Below are 25,079 nucleotides of genomic sequence, written 5' to 3' on the forward strand. Positions count from 1 at the left end.
GGCACTTATAAGATCAAAGAAAAATAAGCAATCGATCCAAACCAGACGAAGCACGTGAAAAAGGAAGGGTACCCGTATAATTATGGACGGAGCGCCTGACGCATAGCTATGGCTACCTGGTAAAGCCTAACTGCTTAGCTTACTACGCGAACCAAACTACTGTAGCTGTATCGTCATTCATTCGACCTAAATTGTGTCTCATATTACAATGGACCAACTTTGTTTCGATTTGGAGGTGCGGCCTAAAACTTTACTCTCTCCTTGAATTTCGAGTCTCATATTTCAGGTGCGGCTTAGATTCGGGAAAATTTTTTTTCCTTGATTTCGAGTCTCATTTTTCAGGTGCGGCTTAGATTCGAGTGCGGCTTAGATTCGAGTAAATACGGTAATGCCAAAATAAGCAGTACTCTGAGGGTAAGACTTGGGCACGTGTGGCAACACAACTCACCGGAAGCGAGAGACGGCTGCGTCCTCAGGTGGAGGGGTGTGTCGGGCAGACGTGGGAGGCGCAGCTGCAGCAGGAGTCCGGCTGTGGCCGCTGTGGGGTTGACGGTCAGAGTTGGGGGTGGACCCGCCCCCTGTGGCGGTCGGCGAGCTGCACAGAGAAACACTGTGTGGGTGGGCGTGTTCACACAGGGGCTCACTGCAGGCGGTGCAGCTGAGGGACTGTCCACTGGGGCAACAGAACACACAGTGCCAACAACACCAGCCTGTCACTTAACGTGACTGTGCCACCAATTAACTGGTCTTTTTCTGCACTACTACTGCTATATGCCCCAATGGCATAGCTTAAGATGCAAAACAACAAATTGTTCACAATGAAGCACAAAGCAAATCCCAAACATAAGGGCCAACAATTTTGCTGCCCTGACAGAACAACTATCAGACACAATTTAGAAGCAGTTAAAGTCAACTGGCTGCTACTTTTGGTTGTGACGTGATCTGAAAACTGATATATGGATGCTGAATTATATCACTGGAGGGAGGGAGAGAGAGAGAGAGAGAGAGAGAGAGAGAGAGAGAGAGAGAGAGAGACAGACAGAGAGAGAGAAACTGATAAGTTGGGGTATCAACTTACTGTTGAAACTATATGGTCATGGATATGCAGGCGCTCTTATGTGAAGTCCGAGGGAATGAAGAAGATGGACAAGAATTACAAGAGCTATGCTATAAAAGTTATCGAGAGTATATTCAAAATTTGCATTTCAGCAAAGCAAATAGAACTGTATATATGCATGTAATGTCTCCACAATTCGATTAATTGAAAAGACAGCAGTGGTGATGTGTTTCATAAACAACAATTTTTGTGTTGAGCAGTTTGCAGTAGAGGCCACCATTAAAAGAAAAAACGGATTAGCAGTGTATGCAATTTTATCTGATGGACAACGTTTACAACTTGCGAAGTAACCTGTAGTCTATTGAATATGGATTTTTTTTAATTTAAAAAGAAACAAAATAGACTTGTATGGAGCATATGTATCCGAGAGACAGAGGCAACAAATGATAGCTGGATGAAAATGTCATATCAATACTGATGTTGCGGGAGATATGTCGTACACCTGTAGGTGGACTGCGAATATAATCTGCTGTATCCCCGTAGCAGGAAACCTGATAGGATTCCCTGGACGACCTCTGGTAACGCCACATGGAACTTCAAAAAAGACAGGGAGGGGGGCAGAGATTTCCTGTCTGCTTTGTAAAAGGGAATGCACGGAAAAAATTCGGGGTGATAGCTGAACAGAGACAAGAAGCAAATGTGATTGTAAGGCACAGCCTTGAGTGTGACAATGTTACTGTGCTGCCTGGAGCATTCTCTTCTTGTTTGCCCCCAGTGTGCATGACTAGCCCCAGCGCTCATAGCTCCTGCTTTACTCGATATCTCAGGGAGTCATACCCTGCTCTTTGGGGCCAGTCACCCAGGGGTAGTGTCTTTTTTAGTAATCAGGAAAATCATCAGTCCTAGGTTTGAACCTCACCATCACTTAAATTTTGAATAAGAATCATCAGCATCGGTGTCTGAAGACTTCCAGCATCAGGTGTCACCCTCTTTCAGCCAACAGCCATTCCAAAGAGGGCGGAGGGGCCGACAGAGGTTCAGGGCACTCTCTTTCCCTTGAGGATACAGAAGGCAATGTAAACCACTGCATAAAGATACATAACGTGCATCAACATGACATGTGGTATGTGATTCAATAAGAGCCATAACGGTCTCTCCATTGGCAAAAGACTAGTCCCCCATTCAAACTCCAGGCGAGGTGGCCCAAGAGGGAGGTGACCACGAGAAAAAGGTTAAGTAACCAACGAAAGGATAACATTCTATGATTCAGGAGCTGGAAAGTGAGGAGTTTTTGAATGTGGTTGGGAGCCAGAAAATAAGAAACGGATTTCTGGTCACATGAGAATAGGGTAGTAGCAACAGCAGTAGGATTCAGTATCAATAGAAAGGCAGGCAGAAAGTGAGTATAGATATGTTCTCGTGAGAATCAAAAGCAAACCAACAACATGCATAGTTCAGGTATACTGGATGACGTCGCAAGTTGAAGTCGCAAGTGAAGCACATGGTATCAGCATGTGGTGCACAATTAATACTATTATCCTGGACACTAAGTATACAATTCGACACTATCAGTGATGTTTTCAGTGTGCATGTAGCACATGTAGGTGTGTGTCATCTTATATTGAGCGTTTTTAAAATTTTTTTACTTGTAGCTATGTACTTCCTGTGCCAAATTATTCGTTATTACCCGCATGATTTGTATGCACGAAAATTGAAAAATTTCTGTTTGTTGCCTGCTCCTGATATAATTTCAACACTAATTCGCTGTGTCTTCCATGACTGCCAGTCGAAATGGGTGTGCTTCTGTTGCCTGCCTGAGTTGCAGGAGTGTTTTAAATGTTCAGTGGATTCCAAAGTCGATATCTGCAGCTGATTATCTTGGTCAATCAAAACAGGACGTACTTGAATCTCTATACAGGAGGGAATCAACATCTACATGGTTACTCTGCAATTCACACTGAAGTGCCTGGCAGAGGGTTCAATGAACCATTTTCATACTACTACTCTACCATTCCACTCTCAAATGGTGCGTAGGAAAAAGGAACACCTCAATCTTTCCATTGGAGCTCTGATTTCTCTTATTTTATTATGTTTATCATTTCGCCCTACATAGGTGGATGTCAACAAAATATTTTTTATCGGAAGAGAAAGCTGGCAATTGAAATTTCGTAAACAGATCTCGTCGCAAAGAAAACCGCCTTTGTTTCAGTGACTGCCACACCAACTCGCGTATCATATCAGTGACACTCTCATCCATATTGCGAGATAACACGAAACGAACTGCCCTTCTTTGCACTTTTTCGCTGTCCTCCGCCAATCGTACCTGGTAAGGATCCCACACCGCGCAGCAATATTCCAGCAGAGGACGTACAAGTGTAATGTAGGCTCTCTTTGGTAGGTTTGTCGCATCTTCTAAGTTTCTGCCAACAAAGCGCAGTCTTTGTTTCGCCTTTCCCAAAATATTATCTACGTGGTCATTCCAATTTAAGTTGCTCATAATTGTAATTCCTAGGTATTTAGTCGAATTGACAGCCCTTAGATTTGTGTGATTTATCGTATACCAAAAATTTAGCGGATTTCTCTTAGTACCCACGTCGATGACCTCGCACTTTTCTTTGTTTGGTGCCAATTGCCACTTCTCGCATCATAAAGAAATTCTCTCTAGAACATTTTGTAATTGCAATTGATCGTCTGATGATTTTACTGGAAATTACAGCATCTTCTGCAAACAGTCTAAGGGGCAGCTCAGATTATCACCTAGACCCTTTATGTAAATCAGGAACAGCAGAGGGCCTATGACACTACCTTGCGGAACACCGTATGTGACTTCTATTCTACTCTATGATTTGCTGTCTATCATTATGAACTGTGACATCTCTGCGAAGAAATCAAGAATCCAGTCACACAATAGAGACGATACTTCATACGTATCAAATCTGATTAATACTGGATGTATACGTGGACAAGGAAAAAATTCCCGGATTTTTCCTGGATTTCCCGCTTAAAAATACACTCTCCCACGTGAAAACACTTTTTCCGTCTTAAGTGACAGTATATTTTCCCTCGGAAGTGCAAAACTTATCAATCCTTTGAATGGTTATGGTTTTGGACATGGGCATAGAATTTCCTGGCGCTTTAGAAAACGAAACTCAGGGAAAAAGACACGTTTTGGAAATATCTTTGACGTGCAGCAACATGTACGTTGCGTATTTTCGTATTACGACAGCACACATTGAAATTCCACCAAACACCGCATGTTACTTTCCGAATCACTGAAATCGAGATTGCGATGCGCTTTTGTAAGGCAGTCACAGCTCATGTCACGTGATCTCGCCAGCTCATGACAGCGAGTATTCAGGGCATAGGATGCGTGATGTAGTCAGCCAATAGCAACATCCCTGTTAAGCAGCGGTAACACACAAGTTAATGGCTTACATTAATATACATAGTGTTGCTACAAGAAAAGCAAAGCTTCCACATATAATATTGGTCACTAAGGTTAATAAGCTGCAAGAGAAGCTAATCTATCGATATGATGTTGATTTTTTGCGCGTGTTACACTTTAAGATACATCACACAAATGAGACAGTAAAATTTTTAATAATGACATAAATGTCTGATCTCCAGGGTTCGAAATTCTTGTAAATGGCTTGTCATCAAAGACTTGATTTTTAAATGGAGTGAAACACACTGTGATTTAAGAATTTCATGGTACATCCTCGCGCATAGTCCAATTTACGTTAAAGGATATTTACTTTGAAAGTAACGCTTTTCAAACCAGCATTCGCAATATTTTTCCACGACCTGCTGGAAACAGGTTCGTTCCGGCAGCTGCCGGAGAGCGCCAGGTAAGAGGCGCCCCGAGCTTGCGCAGCTAACATGACGTAGGAAGCCCGTATGCACGTACGTGTAAAACATTAAAAGATCTTACATTACGTTGTAAAAGCAGTAAGACGTCACAGGGTACTCCAAGAGATCAGAATTTCGTGAACCATACTAAAATGTGCACATTTAAACTGCAACTTAAAGCGCACATTCGTATGTCCAGATTCAGATGTAAATTTTCTTGGAGTACCAGTACTGCATTATCTCATGTTTGGTTCATTATTATGGCATAATGCCATACGTGCTAGGAGATGAAAACTTGCACTTGAAATGCAGCGACCAGTTGAAACTAGCCAGTACTGTGGAATTAAAAATTTCGTTTCAAATACATTGGATGCCTCTGCAGAAAAGGTTAATAAAAGCCAAATTTCTTTAGCAAACAGACAAAAATAACTTCATTGATCTGCAAGGCGATTTAGTGCTCGACTGTCAGAGACGTGGAAATAAAATAAAGTCTGAAACTAATAACGTATATCAGCCTTCAGTAATTATGTTAATTTATTTTAATTCACTTGATACCTCCCGGGCCGGCCGAAGTGGCCGTGCGGTTCTAGGCGCTGCAGTCTGGAACCGCGAGACCGCTACGGTCGCAGGTTCGAATCCTGCCTCGGGCATGGATATGTGTGATGTCCTTAGGTTAGTTAGATTTAACTAGTTCTAAGTTCTAGTGGACTAATGACCTTAGAAGTTGAGTCCCATAGTGCTCAGAGCCATTTTTGATACCTCCCGGCCAAAGATACCCGTTTTGCTTTCATTTGACACGAGAGTAAACGAAGGAGAAACAGCAAAATCACTGTGACGCGAGAGTAAACGAAGGAGAAACAGCAAAATCACTGAACGTTAACACGGGTCACGTGGAGACTACCTACTATAATTCAGACCTCTCTGCGCGTCAGCCTCGGATCTACGATATTTGCGAACCGGGTCAATACTAAAAAAAATCGAATTTTCAAAAGTACCCTATGTGCATCTTGTAAAACACATCATTCTGAAAAATTTGAAACAAAAACACACGTGTTCGAGAAAATATAAGACATGTTAAGTGTGCCAAAGTGCAGTGCCACGCCTCTTCACACAGCGTTCTCTTACTGCACTGCACTGCACGTCACTGCACTTCGCACTGTGGAAATCAAGTGAGTATTTTGTAACGGATGCCATCGAACTACATTCAGGACAGCGAAAATTAAAATGTCCTTTGATTTTAAACAAAATAACCTTGCAATTAATACTGGATGGAATTATTTGTAACCGGAAGAAGAAGAACTCTTCAGAAAATTTGGATTCTTTATTGCCTAATAGCTAATAACTTTCTGTTCTGGGTGACAAAATGAAATATAGGATACACAAAACCAGATAAGACAGGAGACAAGCAAGGCAGTACAGATTTCTTCAATCCTTGCGTTCTTTTCTCACTAATCTTGCTCTAGCTTTACATGCCGTGCTTTCCTTTCTGCGAAAGAATCTGTTACCTCATCAAAATTCGTCACATGTTTTGCTACATGGAAAATCGAAATGTCGTTGTCTAATACTCAAAAAGCTTTTAATACAAATAGTACCAAAGACTGGTGTGGTTTCTCGATCTCATTACGTCTATTGTCACTGTTTGCAGGACGAAAGAAAATAGGCCTTTCTAATATTGCAGCAACTGTAACACACACCAAACAAGTGAGATTGTTTTGGTAATAACGGTCATTTTTATAATACGGCAGAATATATCTCGCCAAGTACCAATATTAAATGCCTGTTTGGCCTACTACAAGCAAAAGGCTTTATGTTAGGAAAAAGTTTCATCTTTCATTCATAAGCTCCAGTTTCTTAAGCATGTGCTCGAAAAGTAGAAAAGTAGTAGTACGAAATTTTTGTATAAATTTGGAACCGCCCCATTTCTTCTCCTTCCTCGTTCTAACAAAAACTTCTCATCCCTAATTCTGTAACTATTCCCATCATTGTCAAAGCTCATTCTCCAGTTAACTCTACTAACTCTGCCAGAATCACCGGTTTAGTAATTATCCAGCGATTATTCTCCGGTTAGGCGTTATTACGTGTTCGTACAACGCGTTTTCCGCGCTACTCCCAGAATGGAACTTAAGCGGCTGCTAACCAGGAAATGTACAACTTGCCCTCTCTAGTGTAGCGACCTGGTCAAAAACTTTCTGTCAAACTTTCATTTTCTTTGATACAGCGACAAGATAATACGTTAATATTTCTTATCTGTTATTCCTGTTAGTCATTCATTTCCACTCTGGTAGTCTGAATCTATGGACGTAGCTATTCGCTCATCATCTGCATACCAGTCAGTCACATACACATACTACATTCACCCGTGCAGCTTTATTCCACTCCGCTCGTGTAGCCCCGTCCCCTTTTGTCTGCAGGAAAGTTTATTTCCAGATGTGACTAGGATTCCACTGGCAGGTACATCACGTACACTATGCACGCATTCAAAAATCAACTTACAATTCATTCAGAAATCAACTTAGAATGTGATCCAAAATGTTCAAAAATCAACACCGATGAGCTTCAAACTCTTTTGAATAATCGATAGACCAATGTGCGCTAGATGCTTTGTGAAACAAGGTTATTTTTCCTCAACACTACGAATTTGCCCCCCCCCCCCCCCTCAACACCGAAATTGGCGCCCGATTCAGATACTCTGGTTTGCTGCGTACAGAACCAACAGCGACATTTCTGTTTCCAGAAGCGGGAGAAGCTACTACTCACAAGCGACTCAACTGCGCATGCGCGTGATTCCGCTCGTAACTGCTTAAATGAATCTAATGTAAACAGTTGTGACTTAACGCTCATCGGAGGTAATTTGTTGTTACGAAGCACTGCATTGTCTTCCTACAGCCTTTCACACATTTTGCTGTTGGCAGACGCTTGTATGAGCACTGTTTTGTTTATATATGAAGCATTTCCTTCGCAATTTAAATTTCATTCCCTCGTTCATATTTTGTTGCTGCAGTATTATTCTGCAGTAGCGGGATACAGTAATGTCCTTTGTTAGAGTATCGGTTATTACCAGTCAAAATGACAAAAAATTAACTGAAAACTACATCAATGAAAATCTCCCGGGATTCTAGAAAATTCCCGTTTTTCCCAGTTTTCTTGCGGATGAAAAAATTCCTGGGTCTTTCCGGGATCTTCCGGGCCGTATACACCATGTAATAGTCTCTTGTTAGGAATGGTATCAAAACCCTTCTGGAAATCTAGGAATATGGAATCGATGTTAGATCCCTTGTCGACAGCACTCATTACTTCATGGGAATAAAGAGCTAGCTGTGTTTCACACGAACAATATTTTCTGAATCCGTGTTGGTTATCTATCAATAAGTCATTTTCTTCAAGGTGAGTCATAATGTTCGAGTACAGTATATTCTCCAAAATCCTACTGCAAATTGAGGTCAGTAATGTGTGTCTGTAATTCAATAGGTTACTCCTATTTCTTTTCCTGAGTATTTGTGTAACCTGTGCTACTTTCCAGTCTTTAGGAACAGACCTTTCGTCGAACGGTTATATATGATTGCTAAGAAAGGCACTATTGTGTCTGCATACTCTGAAAGGAACCTGATTCGTATTCCATCTGGACGAGAAGACTTGCCTTTCTTAAGTGATTTGAGTTGTTTCACAACACCTAAAATATATAATTTTTCGTGAAGGAATTAAGGAAAACTGTATTTAGTAACTCCGGTTTAGTGACACCATCATCATTGAGGAAACTGCTGTTGGATATATATAAAACTGAAGTATAAAATGGTCCATACTTGATACTGAAATCCACAGGCTATGAAGTCATCTTGCAAATGTATCAGTTCACTGTGAGGTGTCAATATATTTTTCAGTAGGACCAACTATCTTTGCCCACGTCAGTTGCTCATTTCTGAAACTAGAAGTTAACTATGCCATGGAATTATGCAAAACTTCTCCTCGGTGAACCAAACCCACTACTCACGACACCTTGTGACCTCCATCATCCATCTGTTTTCTTACAAGTGACGATCCATACAGTGCTGTACGCATCTCCACTCAGCCACACCCACAGCATTTCTCACTTCTCGAGAGCAGATACCTCAACCATTAGACCAGCTGATGCGTTTGCTGGCATAGATGGAATTACCATTGTGGATTATGTTTTTTACCCATGGTTTGCAAACACTACCACCAGAGGTTCTCATGTACATCCTCTGCAGTAGGGATTCTATTTTCCTTTTGCTACTCTTCCCACAAGTCCCCCGGGATAAACTCTAGTGCATGTGTCGATGAGACACTGAGTCAGAAGTGGAGGTGTACTCAGGCAGCCTACTGGTCAAGGAGACTGCCTGCAATAAGCGGCAAATTTGGGATCCTGTTCCAGTGCGGCACAGATTTCCAATAGTCACTACAGATGTAACTCACTAGGGAACCATTTAAGGAATATTCGAATTACATTTTAAGACATACCCAAAACAAGCTGTATCCTCATACCGGTACTAAATATTAACTTTGTAATTATTACTTTTATTTCTGTTTACCTTTCTTTCGTCATTTCTTCCTGAGTGTCTTCAGTAACTTATATCTACAACCATTCACATAAGGTTTGTTGAGTGGAATTGTGTGAAACATCCCGTTTGCATACCCATTTAATTCAGAATCAATTTGTAAGACACACAATCATCACTAAAAACAAAATCTAGATTCAACACATCAATATATAAAGAATCTTTGGAAATGGGTATGATTCGTATGTGACACTTCCTACGTAACTAAAGTTGAGTGATTCTGAACTGAACTTAATTCTCACGGCAAATACAGAGAGCGAGAAATCTTCTGCACATGTGCTCAATCTTCAAAATATCATAGCCAAAAAAGTGAGAAATAAGTAATGTTTAATGGCAACTGTAACCTCTATCCAAAAACTGAAGGAATCTGTATTTTATTTTATTTACTATATCGGCTGGTTAATGCCAAAATAAGCAGTACTCTGAGGGTAAGACTTGGGCACGTGTGGCAACACAACTCACCGGAAGCGAGAGACGGCTGCGTCCTCAGGTGGAGGGGTGTGTCGGGCAGACGTGGGAGGCGCAGCTGCAGCAGGAGTCTGGCTGTGGCCGCTGTGGGGTTGACGGTCAGAGTTGGGGGTGGACCCGCCCCCTGTGGCGGTCGGCGAGCTGCACAGAGAAACACTGTGTGGGTGGGCGTGTTCACACAGGGGCTCACTGCAGGCGGTGCAGCTGAGGGACTGTCCACTGGGGCAACAGAACACACAGTGCCAACAACACCAGCCTGTCACTTAACGTGACTGTGCCACCAATTAACTGGTCTTTTTCTGCACTACTACTGCTATATGCCCCAATGGCATAGCTTAAGATGGAAAACAACAAATTGTTCACAATGAAGCACAAAGCAAATCCCAAACATAAGGGCCAACAATTTTGCTGCCCTGACAGAACAACTATCAGACACAATTTAGAAGCAGTTAAAGTCAACTGGCTGCTACTTTTGGTTGTGACGTGATCTGAAAACTGATATATGGATGCTGAATTATATCACTGGAGGGAGAGAGAGAGAGAGAGAGAGAGAGAGAGAGAGAGAGAGAGAGAGACAGACAGACAGAGAGAGAGAAACTGATAAGTTGGGGTATCAACTTACTGTTGAAACTATATGGTCATGGATATGCAGGCGCTCTTATGTGAAGTCCGAGGGAATGAAGAAGATGGACAAGAATTACAAGAGCTATGCTATAAAAGTTATCGAGAGTATATTCAAAATTTGCATTTCAGCAAAGCAAATAGAACTGTATATATGCATGTAATGTCTCCACAATTCGATTAATTGAAAAGACAGCAGTGGTGATGTGTTTCATAAACAACAATTTTTGTGTTGAGCAGTTTGCAGTAGAGGCCACCATTAAAAGAAAAAACGGATTAGCAGTGTATGCAATTTTATCTGATGGACAACGTTTACAACTTGCGAAGTAACCTGTAGTCTATTGAATATGGATTTTTTTTAATTTAAAAAGAAACAAAATAGACTTGTATGGAGCATATGTATCCGAGAGACAGAGGCAACAAATGATAGCTGGATGAAAATGTCATATCAATACTGATGTTGCGGGAGATATGTCGTACACCTGTAGGTGGACTGCGAATATAATCTGCTGTATCCCCGTAGCAGGAAACCTGATAGGATTCCCTGGACGACCTCTGGTAACGCCACATGGAACTTCAAAAAAGACAGGGAGGGGGGCAGAGATTTCCTGTCTGCTTTGTAAAAGGGAATGCACGGAAAAAATTCGGGGTGATAGCTGAACAGAGACAAGAAGCAAATGTGATTGTAAGGCACAGCCTTGAGTGTGACAATGTTACTGTGCTGCCTGGAGCATTCTCTTCTTGTTTGCCCCCAGTGTGCATGACTAGCCCCAGCGCTCATAGCTCCTGCTTTACTCGATATCTCAGGGAGTCATACCCTGCTCTTTGGGGCCAGTCACCCAGGGGTAGTGTCTTTTTTAGTAATCAGGAAAATCATCAGTCCTAGGTTTGAACCTCACCATCACTTAAATTTTGAATAAGAATCATCAGCATCGGTGTCTGAAGACTTCCAGCATCAGGTGTCACCCTCTTTCAGCCAACAGCCATTCCAAAGAGGGCGGAGGGGCCGACAGAGGTTCAGGGCACTCTCTTTCCCTTGAGGATACAGAAGGCAATGTAAACCACTGCATAAAGATACATAACGTGCATCAACATGACATGTGGTATGTGATTCAATAAGAGCCATAACGGTCTCTCCATTGGCAAAAGACTAGTCCCCCATTCAAACTCCAGGCGAGGTGGCCCAAGAGGGAGGTGACCACGAGAAAAAGGTTAAGTAACCAACGAAAGGATAACATTCTATGATTCAGGAGCTGGAAAGTGAGGAGTTCGAATGTGGTTGGGAGCCAGAAAATAAGAAACGGATTTCTGGTCACATGAGAATAGGGTAGTAGCAACAGCAGTAGGATTCAGTATCAATAGAAAGGCAGGGCAGAAAGTGAGTATAGATATGTTCTCGTGAGAATCAAAAGCGAACCAACAACATGCATAGTTCAGGTATACATGATGACGTCGCAAGTTGAATGTGGAGAGAGAGAAAAAGTGAGGATATTGAACAGGTAATTCAGTACTATGTAATAGTAATGGAGGGACTGAAACGCGATCGTAGGGGAAGGAGTGGAAGAAAGGGTTACACGAGAATATGTACTTGGTAATAGGAATAGGAGAGAAGAAAGGCTAGTTAAGTTCTACAGTAAATTTATCGTAGTAATAGCTGGTATAGTCTGTTCAAAAATCACTAGACGAGGAGGTATACTTGGAAAAGGACTGAAATATGGGAGGTTTAAAGTCACACCATATTATTGTCAGGCAAACATTTTGAAATCAGATACTGGGCTGTAAAGCATACCCAGGAGTAGATATAGAGTCATAACAATTTAGCACTGATTAAGAGTAGGCTCAATTTTACGAGACTCGTCAGTAGCAATCGATGTACAAAGAAGTGGAATACAATAGTACTAAGGAAAGAAGAGATGAGATTTATGTTCTCTGAGGCTACAGATACTGCAATAATAAGCAGCTCAATAGGTAGTTCAGTTGGAGAGGAATGGATATCTTTAAAAACGACAGTAAGAGAAGTTAGAAAGAAAAACGTAGGTACAAAGAAGCTAACTGCGAAGAAATCATGGAAAACATAAGAAATCCTTCAGTTGATCAATCAAAGAAAGAAGTTCAAAAATATTCAGGAAAATTCAGTAATAGAGAAATATGTCACTTAAGGATGAAATGAATAGGAAGTGCAGAGAAGCTAAGGTGAATTGGCTGAACGAAAAATGTGAAGAAATCAAAGAAGAAATGATTCTTGGGAGAACTGACGCAGCATACAGAAAAGTCAAAGCAATCTTCCATGGAATTAGAGGCAAGCGTGGTAACATTAAGAGCACAATGGGAATTCGAGAGTTAAATACAGAGGCGAGATCGGATAGTTGGAAAGAGTACACTGCAGGCCTCTCTGACTGGAACAACTTGTCTGATGGCGTGACAGAAGAACAAGCAGGAGTCGGTATGGAAAATATTGGTGATTAGAATCAGATTTTAAAAGTGCTTTGGAAAATTTAAGATCAAAGAAGGCATAAGGTATAGACAACATTCAATCAGAAGTTGTAAAATCATTGGAGGAGGTGGCAAAAGGTCTATTCTCACTGTTGTGTAGAATGTATGAGTCTGGCAATATACAATCTGACTTTGAGAGAAATATAATCATCACGATTTGGGAGACTGCAAGAACAGAGAAGCGTGAGAATTATCGCACAATCAGCTTAACAACTCAAGCGTCCCAGTTGCTAAGAAGGATAGTACACAGGAGAACGGAAAAGAAAACTGAAGTTGCGTAACGTTCATAAGATTTGTGGTCCTGGCGAAAGCGTTCGGCAATATCAAATGTTGCAAGATGTTTGAAATTCTGAGAAAAATACGGGTAAGCCATAGGAGAAGTCGAGTAATTTGCAATATGTACGAGACGCAAGAAGGTAAAATAACAGTGGAAGACCAAGAACGAAGTATTCGGGTTAAAAAGGGTGTCAGACAGATGTAATCTTTCACCTCTACTGCTCAATCTATATACCGAAGAAGCGATGACAGAAATAATGGAAAGATTGTAGAGTGGAATTAAAATTCAGGGTGAAATGATGTAAGATTTGCTGATGACTGATTCCCTGAGTGACAGTGAAGAAGAATTACAGGGTTTGCTGAATGGAATGAACAGTCTAATGAGTACAGAATATGGAATCAGAGCAAATCAGAGAAAGGCGAAATTGATAAGAAGCAGAAGAAGTGAAAACAGCGAGAGACTTAGCATCGTGACCGACGATCAGTAAGTAGATGACGTTAAAGTGTTATGCAACGTAGGCAGCTAAGAAACCCATGACGAACAAAGCAAGGGCGAACAAAGCAAGGGCGAACAAAGCAAGGGCGACATCAAATTCACACTAGCACTGCCAAAAAGGGAATCTCGCTTGCCTGGCTTCTGCTGGTGGCTCACGGAGTAGACGGATGACTTCGTTGACTTCTTGCGGATACTCGAGCACAGCGTCCGCCCAGCCCCGCGTGGCCATCACCTGCAGGTGGTCCTTTATGAAGGCGACGGCAGCCCTCGTGGCGTCCGGGCACGAGTGCCTCACTGCCCTGACGGCCGTCGCCACTGCGGTCTCCACGCCCAACTGCGATATCAGCTGCCGCTCGCAGGCAGCCTTCAGGGCCGACAAGCCGTATTTCTCGGCCGCCGCCAGCAGCTGGGGGGCCGTGTCTGGCAGCTGGGGGGCCTGCAGGGTATACGTGTAGGCCACCAGGAGCCTCAGGTCCGGGCCCTCCACGTCGTCGACCCTCACCTGGCCGCAGCTGGCCTCCGGCATGTCGTCCCGGAACATAGCTTTGAACACGGGGCTCGCGGCTGCCAACACGGCCCTGTGAGCCGCCACCCTCGTCTCGCCCGCCACCAGCGTCACCAGGGCGCCGTCACCCCCGTCTAGCAGGGCGGCCAGGGCCTCGGTTGTGGTGTTCTGAACCTCCGTAACTGCCGACATGGTGGGTGGTCCTGAAACACAGTACCACTGAGCAGCCCTCACACTGCACCCTCAACACTTGTACGAGGCGCACGCAGACCTGTATGAAATGAAACAACAGCTGTGAAAGTGTTGTCCACCCTACACCAATTGGAATGTCACCAGTTTCCTTAAAATGACAAGGGTCCGTACTGCTTCGTGATCACCTAACGTTTGTAACTACCAGCGCGGTGCTATGATAGACTGCTTTCACCTTCTAAAAATGTTATTGTTCTCAGTCAAAAGATGGTTTATTTATGTCATAGCAAAATAATGGGAAAGCAACAAACTTCTTTCAGCACTAAAGTTACAGGACTTATATTTAAATCCAAGCTCGTGGCACCTCTGAGAAATATTTTCTTCCTCCTCATCTCAGGTTCCTCAGATCCGTGACACCTGATCAGAAGCGGGGTACATGTAATGCAGAAATCAGCTTCGTCGGTGAATGTCTCAGGGTAGGCACGATTAAACTTGACCGGCCATCGTGGCCGAATGGTTCTAATAGTTTCAATCCGGAACCGCGCGCCTGCTACGGTCGCATGTTAGAATCCTGCCTCGGGCATCGATGTGTGTGATGTCCTTTGGTTAGTTAGGTGTAAGTAGTTCTACTGGACTGATGACCTCCGACGTTAAGTCCCATAGAGCTCAGAGCCATTTGAACTGTTTTGAACCACTGTAAGTCTAAATTCATTGGTATCTTTAACTCTCCTTTGAACAGATTGATATCTGTGTCTTCTTTCTTAAGAAAAAGATGCAGCGCCCACCTCCATGGTAAAGAATGCTGCATAATACAATCATAAATCATGTCGCCATTTTATCCGAATGTTGCGAGCTATGGTGTACCCAGGTATTTCCAGGTTGAGCAGTTTAGAAATGAAACTCGTTGCTCCATTTCCAGAACGTGCGTTGTGGAACTTTCACACAAATGGTTATTTGTATCTCCTTTTGGCGTGGACGTGTTTGTATAGCATCTTTGCCCCACAGAACGCTCTGATACTTATTAGATGACAGATACGTCATGGCTAAACCGAAGTAAGCTCTATCACAGCTCCGACATCACTCTTGACTCTCCTGGTCGTATGAGGGGCAAACGACGGAGTCAGTGAAATAGTTCCACACCCTACAGTGTAAACTGGTTTCCTAAATTCAGACAAGTGGGTTTCGCGAGAACGGCGTCCGCTTTTTTCGAATCGTGCTGAATCAGAATCTCCATTCCACCAGCGCAAGACGTCTGCCGGACCGTTACGCTGCTAGCTGAGCGCCTAAGAATTCGTCCCAAGGCTTCTGTCACGGCCGCTCGATGTGGATGGAGACGCCGAGGCAGTGCTGTACAGAGCGTAGCGCCGGAGGTCAGCGCAGGGTCGCAGGCCAACACGTACACTGCAGGCTTCTGGAAGCCACCCGACCAACCCAAGTCTTCCTTTCCCATCCCTCGTTAGTTAGTTGTACACTTGTTTCCGTTTTATGTCGCTTTGTGGTTTTTTCGCCTCCCCATACAAAGTATGCACTCAATGTTATAGGCTCAAAAAACTTTGTTTTTACTGTTGTTTAAAGGTGTTGTTACCGTATTTTCCTACACCCAAGTGGTGTTGCATGTCAATAAACTAAGTGGTAAAAGCTGTAAAGCCGTTCACATTTCCATACAGTCTTCGAGCATCGACATGTTCCTCGTCCAACAAACAGACATCATTGTCTTATAAATCTTTGATGTATCCTGAGATCAGTGGTGTAGTATTCTACTTTATTGTGACACTCTCAATGCGACTAGTTTACACTGAGCTTTCGCAGATTCTTTCACTAACGGTTTTCTAGGTAATCACAAACTTGCCAAGATACTGAGCGGGATCGTGTCTGAATTATTAGTAGACAGAGAGCCATGGTCCCGATCACCTTCAGCATATTTTGGAGACACAATCTCCGTGCGTGTCTGCGCCACGTAACCGACAGAGAAACGTGTGTGAAATGCAAGGAGTGGCCTGCAGGGGGAGCTGGCCATTGTTCGCGAACAGCTGAACGTGTTGATGGCCGTGGTCAGCCGTCTTCAGGCTGCTGCCTCTGAGTGTAGCGGCAGTGGGGAGTCTGGTGCGTCGCAAGGTACACCCCAGGTGTTACACGCTTCACCCACTGTCCCTGCTGTCGAGACATCTTCGCGGGTACCGGGCGCGGTTGGGCCACCCTCTCCCCAAGGGGTGGCGGGTTCAGCGGCGTTCGCGGCGCACGAGGCGGAGGGTAAATGTGGAGGCTGGTCGTGTGGCATCGCCCGCTCTGCCTGTGAGTGGACATATGGCTGCTCCTTCAGCAAGGTCCGAGCCGGCACACGGGGGGAGGGGTTTATTAGTTATTGGGAGCTCCAACGTTAGGCGGGTGATGGAGCCCCTTAGGATAGCAGAAAGGTCGGGGAAGAAGGCCAGTGTTCACTCTGTCTGCTTGCCGGGGGGTCTCATCCGAGATGTGGAGGAGGCCCTGCCTGCGGCGATAGAGAGCATTGGGTGCACCCGATTGCAAATTGTTGCTCGTGTCGGCACCAATGACTCCTGCCGTCTGGGTTCAGAGGTCATACTCAGTTCGTACAGGCGGTTGGCGGAATTGGTGAAGGCGGAAAGCCTCGCTCGCGGGGTGGAATCTGAGCTAACTATTTGTAGTATCGTTCCAAGAACCGATTGTGGTCCTCTGGTTTGGAGCCGAGTGGAAGGCTTAAACCAGAGGCTCAGACGATTCTGCGGAGATTTGGGGTGCAAATTTCTCGACCTCCGCTATCGGGTGGAGAAACGTAGGGTCCCCCTGAATAGGTCAGGCGTGCACTACACGTGAAGCGGCTACAAGGGTAGCGGAGTATGTGTGGAGTGCACATAGGGGTTTTTTTAGGTTAGAGAATTCCCTCCCTAGGCCTGACACGATGCCTCCTGAGACGTGGCAAGGTAGGAGTAGGCAAAATGCAACAGGGAATAACAATATTAATGTGCTAATAGTAAACTGCGAGAGCGTCTATAGAGAGGTCCCAGAACTGTTCTCATTAATAAACGGTCATAACGCCCATATAGTACTAGGGACAGAAAGTTGGCTGAAACCAGACGTAAACAGTAATTAAATCCTAAACTTTGATTGGAATGTATACCGCAGAGACAGGCTGGACAGTCAAGGGGGGAGGCGTGTTTATAGCGATAAGAAGTGCTATAGTATCGAAGGAAATTGACGGAGATCCGGAATGTGAAATGATTTGGGTGTAGGTCACGGTTAAAGCAGGCTCAGACATAGTAATTGGATGTCTCTATAGGCCCCCTGGCTCAGCAGCTGTTGTGGCTGAGCACCTGAAGGATAATTTGGAAAATATTTCGAGTAGATTTCCCCACAATGTTATAGTTCTGGGTGGAGATTTTAATTTGCCGGATATAGACTGGGAGACTGAAATGTTGATAACGGGTGGCAGGGACAAAGAATCCAGTGAAATTTTTTTAAGTGCTTTATCTGAAAACCACCTTGAGCAGTTAACAGAGAACTGACTCGTGCCGATAACATATTAGACCACCTGGTGACAAAGAGACCCGAATTATTTGAAACAGTTAACGCAGAACAGGGAATCGGCCATCATAAAGCGGTTACGGCATCGATGATTTCAGCCGTAAATAGAAATATTAAAAAAGGTAGGAAGATTTTTCTGTTTAGCAAAAGTGACAAAAAGCAGATTACAGAGTACCTGACGGCTCAACACAAAAGTTTTGTCTCACGTACAGATAGTGTTGAGGATCAGTGGACAAAGTTCAAAACCATCGTACAATATGCGTTAGATGAGTATGTGCAAAGCAAGATCGTAAGAGATGGGAAAGAGCCACCGTGGTACAACAACCGAGTTAGAAAACTGCGGAAGCAAAGGGAACTTCACAGCAAACAAACATAGCCAAAGCCTTGCAGACAAAAATTACGCGAAGCGAAATGTAATGTGAGGAGGGCTATGCGAGAGGCGTTCAATGAATTCCAAAGTAAAGTTCTATGTACTGGCTTGGCAGAAAATCCTAAGAAATTTTGGTCCTATGTTAAAGCGGTAGGCGGATCAAAACAAAATGTCCAGACACTCTGTGATCAAAATGGTACTGAAACAGGGGATGACAGACTAAAGGCCGAAATACTAAGTGACTTTTTCCAAAGCTGTTTCACAGAGGAAGACTGCACTGTAGTTCCTTCTCTAGATTGTCGTACAGATGACAAAATGGTAGATATTGAAATAGACAGAGGGATAGAGAAACAAAATCGCTCAAAAGAGGAAAGGCTGCTGGACATGATGGGATACCAGTTCGATTTTACACAGAGTACGCGAAGGAACTTGCCCCCCCTTCTTGCAGCTCTGTACCGTAGGTCTCTACAAGAGCGTAGCGTTCCAAAGGATTGGAAAAGGGCACAGGTCATCCCCGTTTTCCAAGAAGGGACGTCTAACAGATGTGCAGAACTATAGACCTGTATCTCTTAACGCCGATCAGTTGTAGAATTTTGAAACATGTATTCTGTTCGAGTATAATGACTTTTCTGGAAACTAGAAATCTACTCTGTAGGAATCGGCACGGGTTTCGAAAAAGACGGTCGTGTGAAACGCAGCTCGTGCTATTCGTCCACGAGACTCAGAGGGCCATAGACACGGGTTCACAGGTAGATGCCGTGTTTCTTGACTTCCGCAAGGCGTTCGATACAGTTCCCCACAGTCGTTTAATGAACAAAGTAAGAGCATATGGACTATCAGACCAATTGTGTGATTGGATTGAGGAGTTCCTAGATAACAGAATGCAGCATGTCATCCTCAATGGAGAGAAGCCTTCCGAAGTAAGAGTGTTTTCAGGTGTGCCACAAGGGAGTGTCGTAGGACCGTTGCTATTCACAATATACGTAAATGACCTGGTGGATGACATCGGAAGTTCACTGAGGCTTTTTGCAGATGATGCTGTGGTGTATCGAGAGGTTGTAACAATGGAAAATTGTACTGGAATGCAGGAGGATCTGCAGCGAATTGACGCATGGTGCAGGGAATGGCAATTGAATCTCAATGTAGACAAGTGTAATGTGCTGCGAATACATACAAAGATAGATCCCTTATCATTTAGCTACAAAATAGCAGGTCAGCAACTGGAAGCAGTTAATTCCATAAATTATCTGGGAGTACGCATTAGGAGTGATTTAAAATGGAATGATCATATAGTTGATCGTCGGTAAAGCAGATGCCATTCATTGGAAGAATCCTAAGGAAATGCAATCCGAAAACAAAGGTTACAGTACACTTGTCCGCCCACTGCTTGAATACTGCTCAGCAGTGTGGGATCTGTACCAGATAGGGTTGATAGAAGAGATAGAGAAGATCCAACAGAGCGGCGCGCTTCGTTACAGGATCATTTAGTAATCGCAAAAGCGTTACGGAGATGATAGATAAACTCCAGTGGAAGACTCTGCAGGAGAGACGCTCAGTAGCTCGGTACGGGCTTTTGTTAAAGTTTCGAGAACATACCTTCACCGAAGAGTCAAGCAGTATATTGCTCCCTCCTACGTATGTCTCACAAAGAGACCGTGAGGATAAAATCAGAGAGATTAGAGCCCACACAGAAGCATACCGACAATCCTTCTTTCCACGAACAATACGAGACTGGAATAGAAGGGAGAACCGATAGAGGTACTCAAGGTACCCTCCACCACACACCGTCAGGTGGCTTGCGGAGTATGGATGTAGATGTAGATATGCAGGGTGCGGCGGTGAGACACTCTGGACTCACATTCGGGAGGACAGTGGTTCGACCACACACCGTGCAGTGGTCTGCAGACTAAGGGTGAATGAGTGGACGTGGCTGCTTGTCATTTGTGTCTTCTGCATCGGTTTTCTGTTTGCTGTCCACCCACACAGGTTTTTCTTCATAGAGTCTCAATAGGAGTGCCGTGATGGTGCCCTAGAAGAGGCATGACCTTTAAGGTAGCCCTACCGGTCTTCATTACCGAATGTTCCACAAATTGCAACAGGTATTTACCTGCCGGTGTGTCGTTTCCCAGAAAAACCGTGAGGAAGTGGTCTCATTTCGTCCATCATTAAAGTTGTTTACAAGCTTTCCAATGAGTACGATGTGCATTAAACTACTTTTCAATATTTATATAATTTCCAATGGTGGTCATGTTTTCTTCTTCAGTGTAATTTCCGTGTGTGGGTCACACAAGTCAGAAACGATTTCACGGTGCCATCAATTTGGAATCTTTACAGTTGCCTCATCAGTATGAATTGCAGACCTGTTTATTCTTTTTCCATCCAAATTCGAAATTAGTCAGCGAAAGCACTACGCCCTCTTGGTTTATTAATGACTAAACATTTGGCTGAGCTTTTGATATATTATCAATTTCTTCCACCCCTGAGAGGCGTTTTTGATGTGATGGGGCCTTCCACTGTAATTCCACATGTCTGATGGCATCTGGTCTTTATCAACCAACTGGTCCAGAAATAGTCCAATAATCGACGAAACTAGTTTTTCAGACAGTATTTTCTGAATAGACAGCCAACCAAGGTCCAATATTTCTAAGACAATATATCGTACTCCGGATAGATTGTTAGGTAACAATGTCTTTCTTAGTTTTTCTTAAGAGGGGACTTCTTTCCACGTTGTTGATTAAAATGAAAATTGCAACTCGTAATCTCTGGTTCAGGAAATAATTTTCCAGCTGATGGGAATGGACATTAGCAACTTCCAGAGTCATTATGAGAGGAGAAGGTTCGATCCGAGCACATTATTTTCATTTGTTAAGTAATAGTAAATATTAGGACTATATAGTATGTCTCAAATAGTGAGGTGCATTCTGACTCTTGTCATGTACGCAATTGTCTTTCAGGATTCAAACGAACTGTTAGCAGTGGTTAAATTGTGCTCTGTGCAAAATTCTGCCAGGCAGCTTCCCCTTTCATTCCCTTACTTCAGTTCTTTTCTCCTCCACCTTTTCTTCCACTTCGTATTCCGACTATTTCGAGTGCCCCATCATAATCAAGTTTTGATCTCGCTTAACTATCTGACCAATTTCTTTTCTCTCAAAAAGCATTTTCTTAATCTCTTCGTCATTTTCGGTAGTTGACGTGCAAGCCAGTACTTCTCTAACTGGTTTGGCTGTGTGTCTGTCCTGGCTGTGGTAACGACTTCACTGTGCAATTGATAGCAGCTCAGATAGCAATAACATGTTAGAGTTTTCGGTCGAGAACGATATTAAACAAATTTCCAGTGAGCTCGGGGAGAAATCTAAGGAAGAGCTATTCTCAAACACACGCATTTCTTGCTACCAGATGCTGAGAAGAAGACAGGCATTGTGAAGAATCTAGCCACATCAAGATCAAGGACCCAGATTAAAATACGTAAGCACAATCATCGTCCAACTGAGCTACTTATAAAATTACAGGGGCGTTCGATCTGCAACGCTACACTTTTTTCTCGGCCAATTTCTGTTGGAAAAATGCGAAATTTGTGAGACATCGTGGAATATTCCCTATTCAGCCCCTACAGCTTCATGAAATTCCAACAGCTGACAGCACCATATGTAGCCTCCAAAATGGCGTCCGCAAAGCAGGTGCGACCCAAGCAGAGAGCTGTCACAGTTTCTTTCGGATGAGAACCAGAGCATCGGAGATCTTCATATCCGCTTGCAGAATGTCTGAGGAGATTTGGCAGTGAACAGAAGCACCGCGAGTCGTAGTGCGAGGTGTCTGTCAGCGTCAGAAGAGCTTACTGGTGATCAACGCCTGGCCTAGCAGCGTCATCGTCGCAGCAAGGTTGTGCGTATCTGGCCGACCCCCCACGTGTCGGTCAGCTGCAGACGGCTGTGACTCCTGCGATGTGGGAACGCGCTCTCATTCAAGGTGACCGGTGGATCACTCAAGAGCTGAACAACCCGCATCTCGCACCTTCCGACTTCCGTCTGTTTGGTCCAACGAAGGATTCACTCCACGGCAAGCAGTACAGGGATGACGGCCGGTCACTGATGCAGCAAGACGTGAGTGGCTGATCAACTGTTTACTCACTCTGTTAGTTTAATGGAACAACCAGATGAAACTGGCCATGTCAGCTATATGAACACTTTCTCAACCACTCTCTGGATTTGCAATGTAGCTAAGTATTACGAATTGTCATCTTACATCGAAAGCGTAGCTTACCACGGAGCTGGGAGGAGAGCAGAATTTTGGTTCTCACGCTGGCACAGTTGATTTCAAATGAATAACTTCAGTACTTTCGGAGATATAAATTTTTACCTAAGGGACGACTGTGATGGATTCATCTATAGCATCAATTGAAACTACAACCAGAAGTACAGGTCCATAAGATCTAATTGTCTGGAATTTTCTTTCGTTTCATTACCACATATTTCTGACTAAATAAAAACTACTTTGGAAAATAATTATTTCTTTGTGTTATGGTTATGTAAGCGTTTTGCAGGGTTTGAGGAGATACGTTGAAATTTTATGGAAATTAAGTAAATCTATGTGTGAACATTTCTTGTACAATAGTGGAATTCGTGACGTATGTCCGACTTTGTTTGGTTTTGTAAAAGGCAGCCAGAAGGGGCATTGAGTATTAAATTGGAAAGTAATTTATGTTGCGGAATGGAATCTAATTTTGTCTCCATTAAATTTTATTTAGTTTCGGAATTACGTGATTTCTCGTTAAATTACCTGCAGTAATCTGATTGGCTGACATTAAAAATACCTGAAGTGTACAAGTGCTCCAAATGATCTGATTGGCTGTTTAATTTATTAGCCAATAGGAGTTAAGCATATCCCGTGCGTATCAGTATGGCTTTGTGCCTCCGATCTAGGAGTCGATTAAGTCGTTCGGGAACCATCTTCTGGTAAACGCCTATGTTTATTCCAAAGTAAAGAAATTTGCGCGTTTTATTGCTTCTCTTGCCGTTGACAAAGAGCGACTACAGTACTGAATATTTTGTGAAAGCTTGAGATTTATGAGTGATTTATTTTAGGAGATATTCGCATGTGAACATTTTATTTCGTACACAAACACTGCGCGGCGTGTTTCGTGCTGATTACGAGACATTATATGCATTATAGGAATGTTTCTATACTGAGTCTGGGTGAGTGATTTCACTTACTTTTGTTTTCAAGGTTTATTGGAATGCCGCAATTGTTAAATCAGCCCAGAATTTTGCCATTCTGCATGCTTTTCGAGGAGCTAAGGACTGCAGTGAGTGCAGGTGATTTCTGGAGGAGACAACATTCCATAAAACCACATTTAGAAAGTCTGTAGAGCCAACGTCAAATCCTGACTCTGCGAATACATCACAACTCCATTCATATAGCTCTCGCACAGATCACGAAGACAAGTTTAGACTGATTACTGCACACACAGAGGCACTATAATGATTCTTCAAACACCCCTGGACATGAATGGACCATGAGAAACTCCTAGTAAGTGATACGATGGATGTACCCACTGCCATGCACTTCAGTCATTTCAAGGGTGTAGGTAAGTGAGACTCAGTTTGGGAGGAGGAAGAATCACACTACCTTTTAAAAGACTGTAACCGATTGGTTTATCCAGTAAATACAAGGGCCTTGCTGCTCTCACACGTAAACAACTCGGGTAATACATAACGAGTCCGTAATTATGAGCAATATATCATCCTTCTGTGGGAACTATAGACTTTGCATTACTGTACTGAAACTTCCTGCAGAGCTGAAAGGAACATTTAGAACTTAACGGTCGTTAAATACTGGAAGAAACCCATAGTGTGTGGCTTTTTCAGTCCTTATTACGACCATGTGCTCCCTCTGAACGTCATCACGTCACCAGCTCACAGAAATGCAACTGTGAGGCTACATACATGGACGACTGTGTGTCTATCAAACGTCAGTTTTCGTCATTTTTTTTTTTTTTCTTCCCTGTATGCAGACATCGGAAAGTGATCAATGGGCAGAATTACTCGCAACAGAGTCAGTGCCCATACTGACACATGCGATTGAGTTTCATTATGCACTTAGTCGGGGAACTGCGATTGTGCAACACTATTGCATTGTAGGTAACATGTGAGACACTTCGCCCGGCTCAAAACCAGGACGGCCTTCCTGCTGAAAAAGACACACGCGAGATTCTCCTGTCCTCCGGCAAAGTGGCTCTGCTTCCCCACTCTAACCACAAACCTCCGAAAACCATGCAGTCCTTAAAGGACTGCTTAAAACCTGTTCGTGTCTGAAAGTCAGATCCCTCATCAGTGAAGAGCCGTCGAATGACTAATCAGTTGAGTGGAAAAAGCTAGTGAAAAGTCGAGAGGTATAGATTACATTTACCAAATCACCCACCAAATGTCTGAACTATGGCAAGCTGCAATCATTCTGCAGTGTTATACATGTGAGAAACATTTGCTCTGGAAAAAATTAACAGCAGCTACTGCACCTTACAAACACATTTTCTTTTGCGAACTTGCAGCATGCTGCAGTACCTTAGGGCAAGAACTACTGTTCATCAGTAGCATAAAAAACAGCCCAAGTTGCAAATTTTTAGTTTTTATTCATTTGATGACCAG

The 25,079-nt window shown here is 43.4% G+C and overlaps 1 protein-coding gene across 1 annotated transcript in view; it reads right to left on the minus strand.

Moving 5' to 3' along the window:
- Nucleotides 1–25,079, minus strand: part of LOC124719753 (ankyrin repeat domain-containing protein 54-like) — a 79,869-nt gene that overhangs the window by 20,805 nt on the left and 33,985 nt on the right. Inside the window, exons 2-4 of the mRNA XM_047244953.1 lie at nucleotides 13,969–14,542; nucleotides 9,943–10,089; nucleotides 449–595 (exon numbers count right to left, since the gene is read on the minus strand). Of these exons, the coding sequence (XP_047100909.1) occupies nucleotides 449–595; nucleotides 9,943–10,089; nucleotides 13,969–14,531 (857 nt within the window). The 5' untranslated portion in view covers nucleotides 14,532–14,542. The remainder of the gene's footprint in view (nucleotides 1–448; nucleotides 596–9,942; nucleotides 10,090–13,968; nucleotides 14,543–25,079) is intronic.

Source organism: Schistocerca piceifrons, chromosome 11, assembly GCF_021461385.2.
Source record: "Schistocerca piceifrons isolate TAMUIC-IGC-003096 chromosome 11, iqSchPice1.1, whole genome shotgun sequence".
NCBI lineage: Eukaryota > Metazoa > Arthropoda > Insecta > Orthoptera > Acrididae > Schistocerca > Schistocerca piceifrons.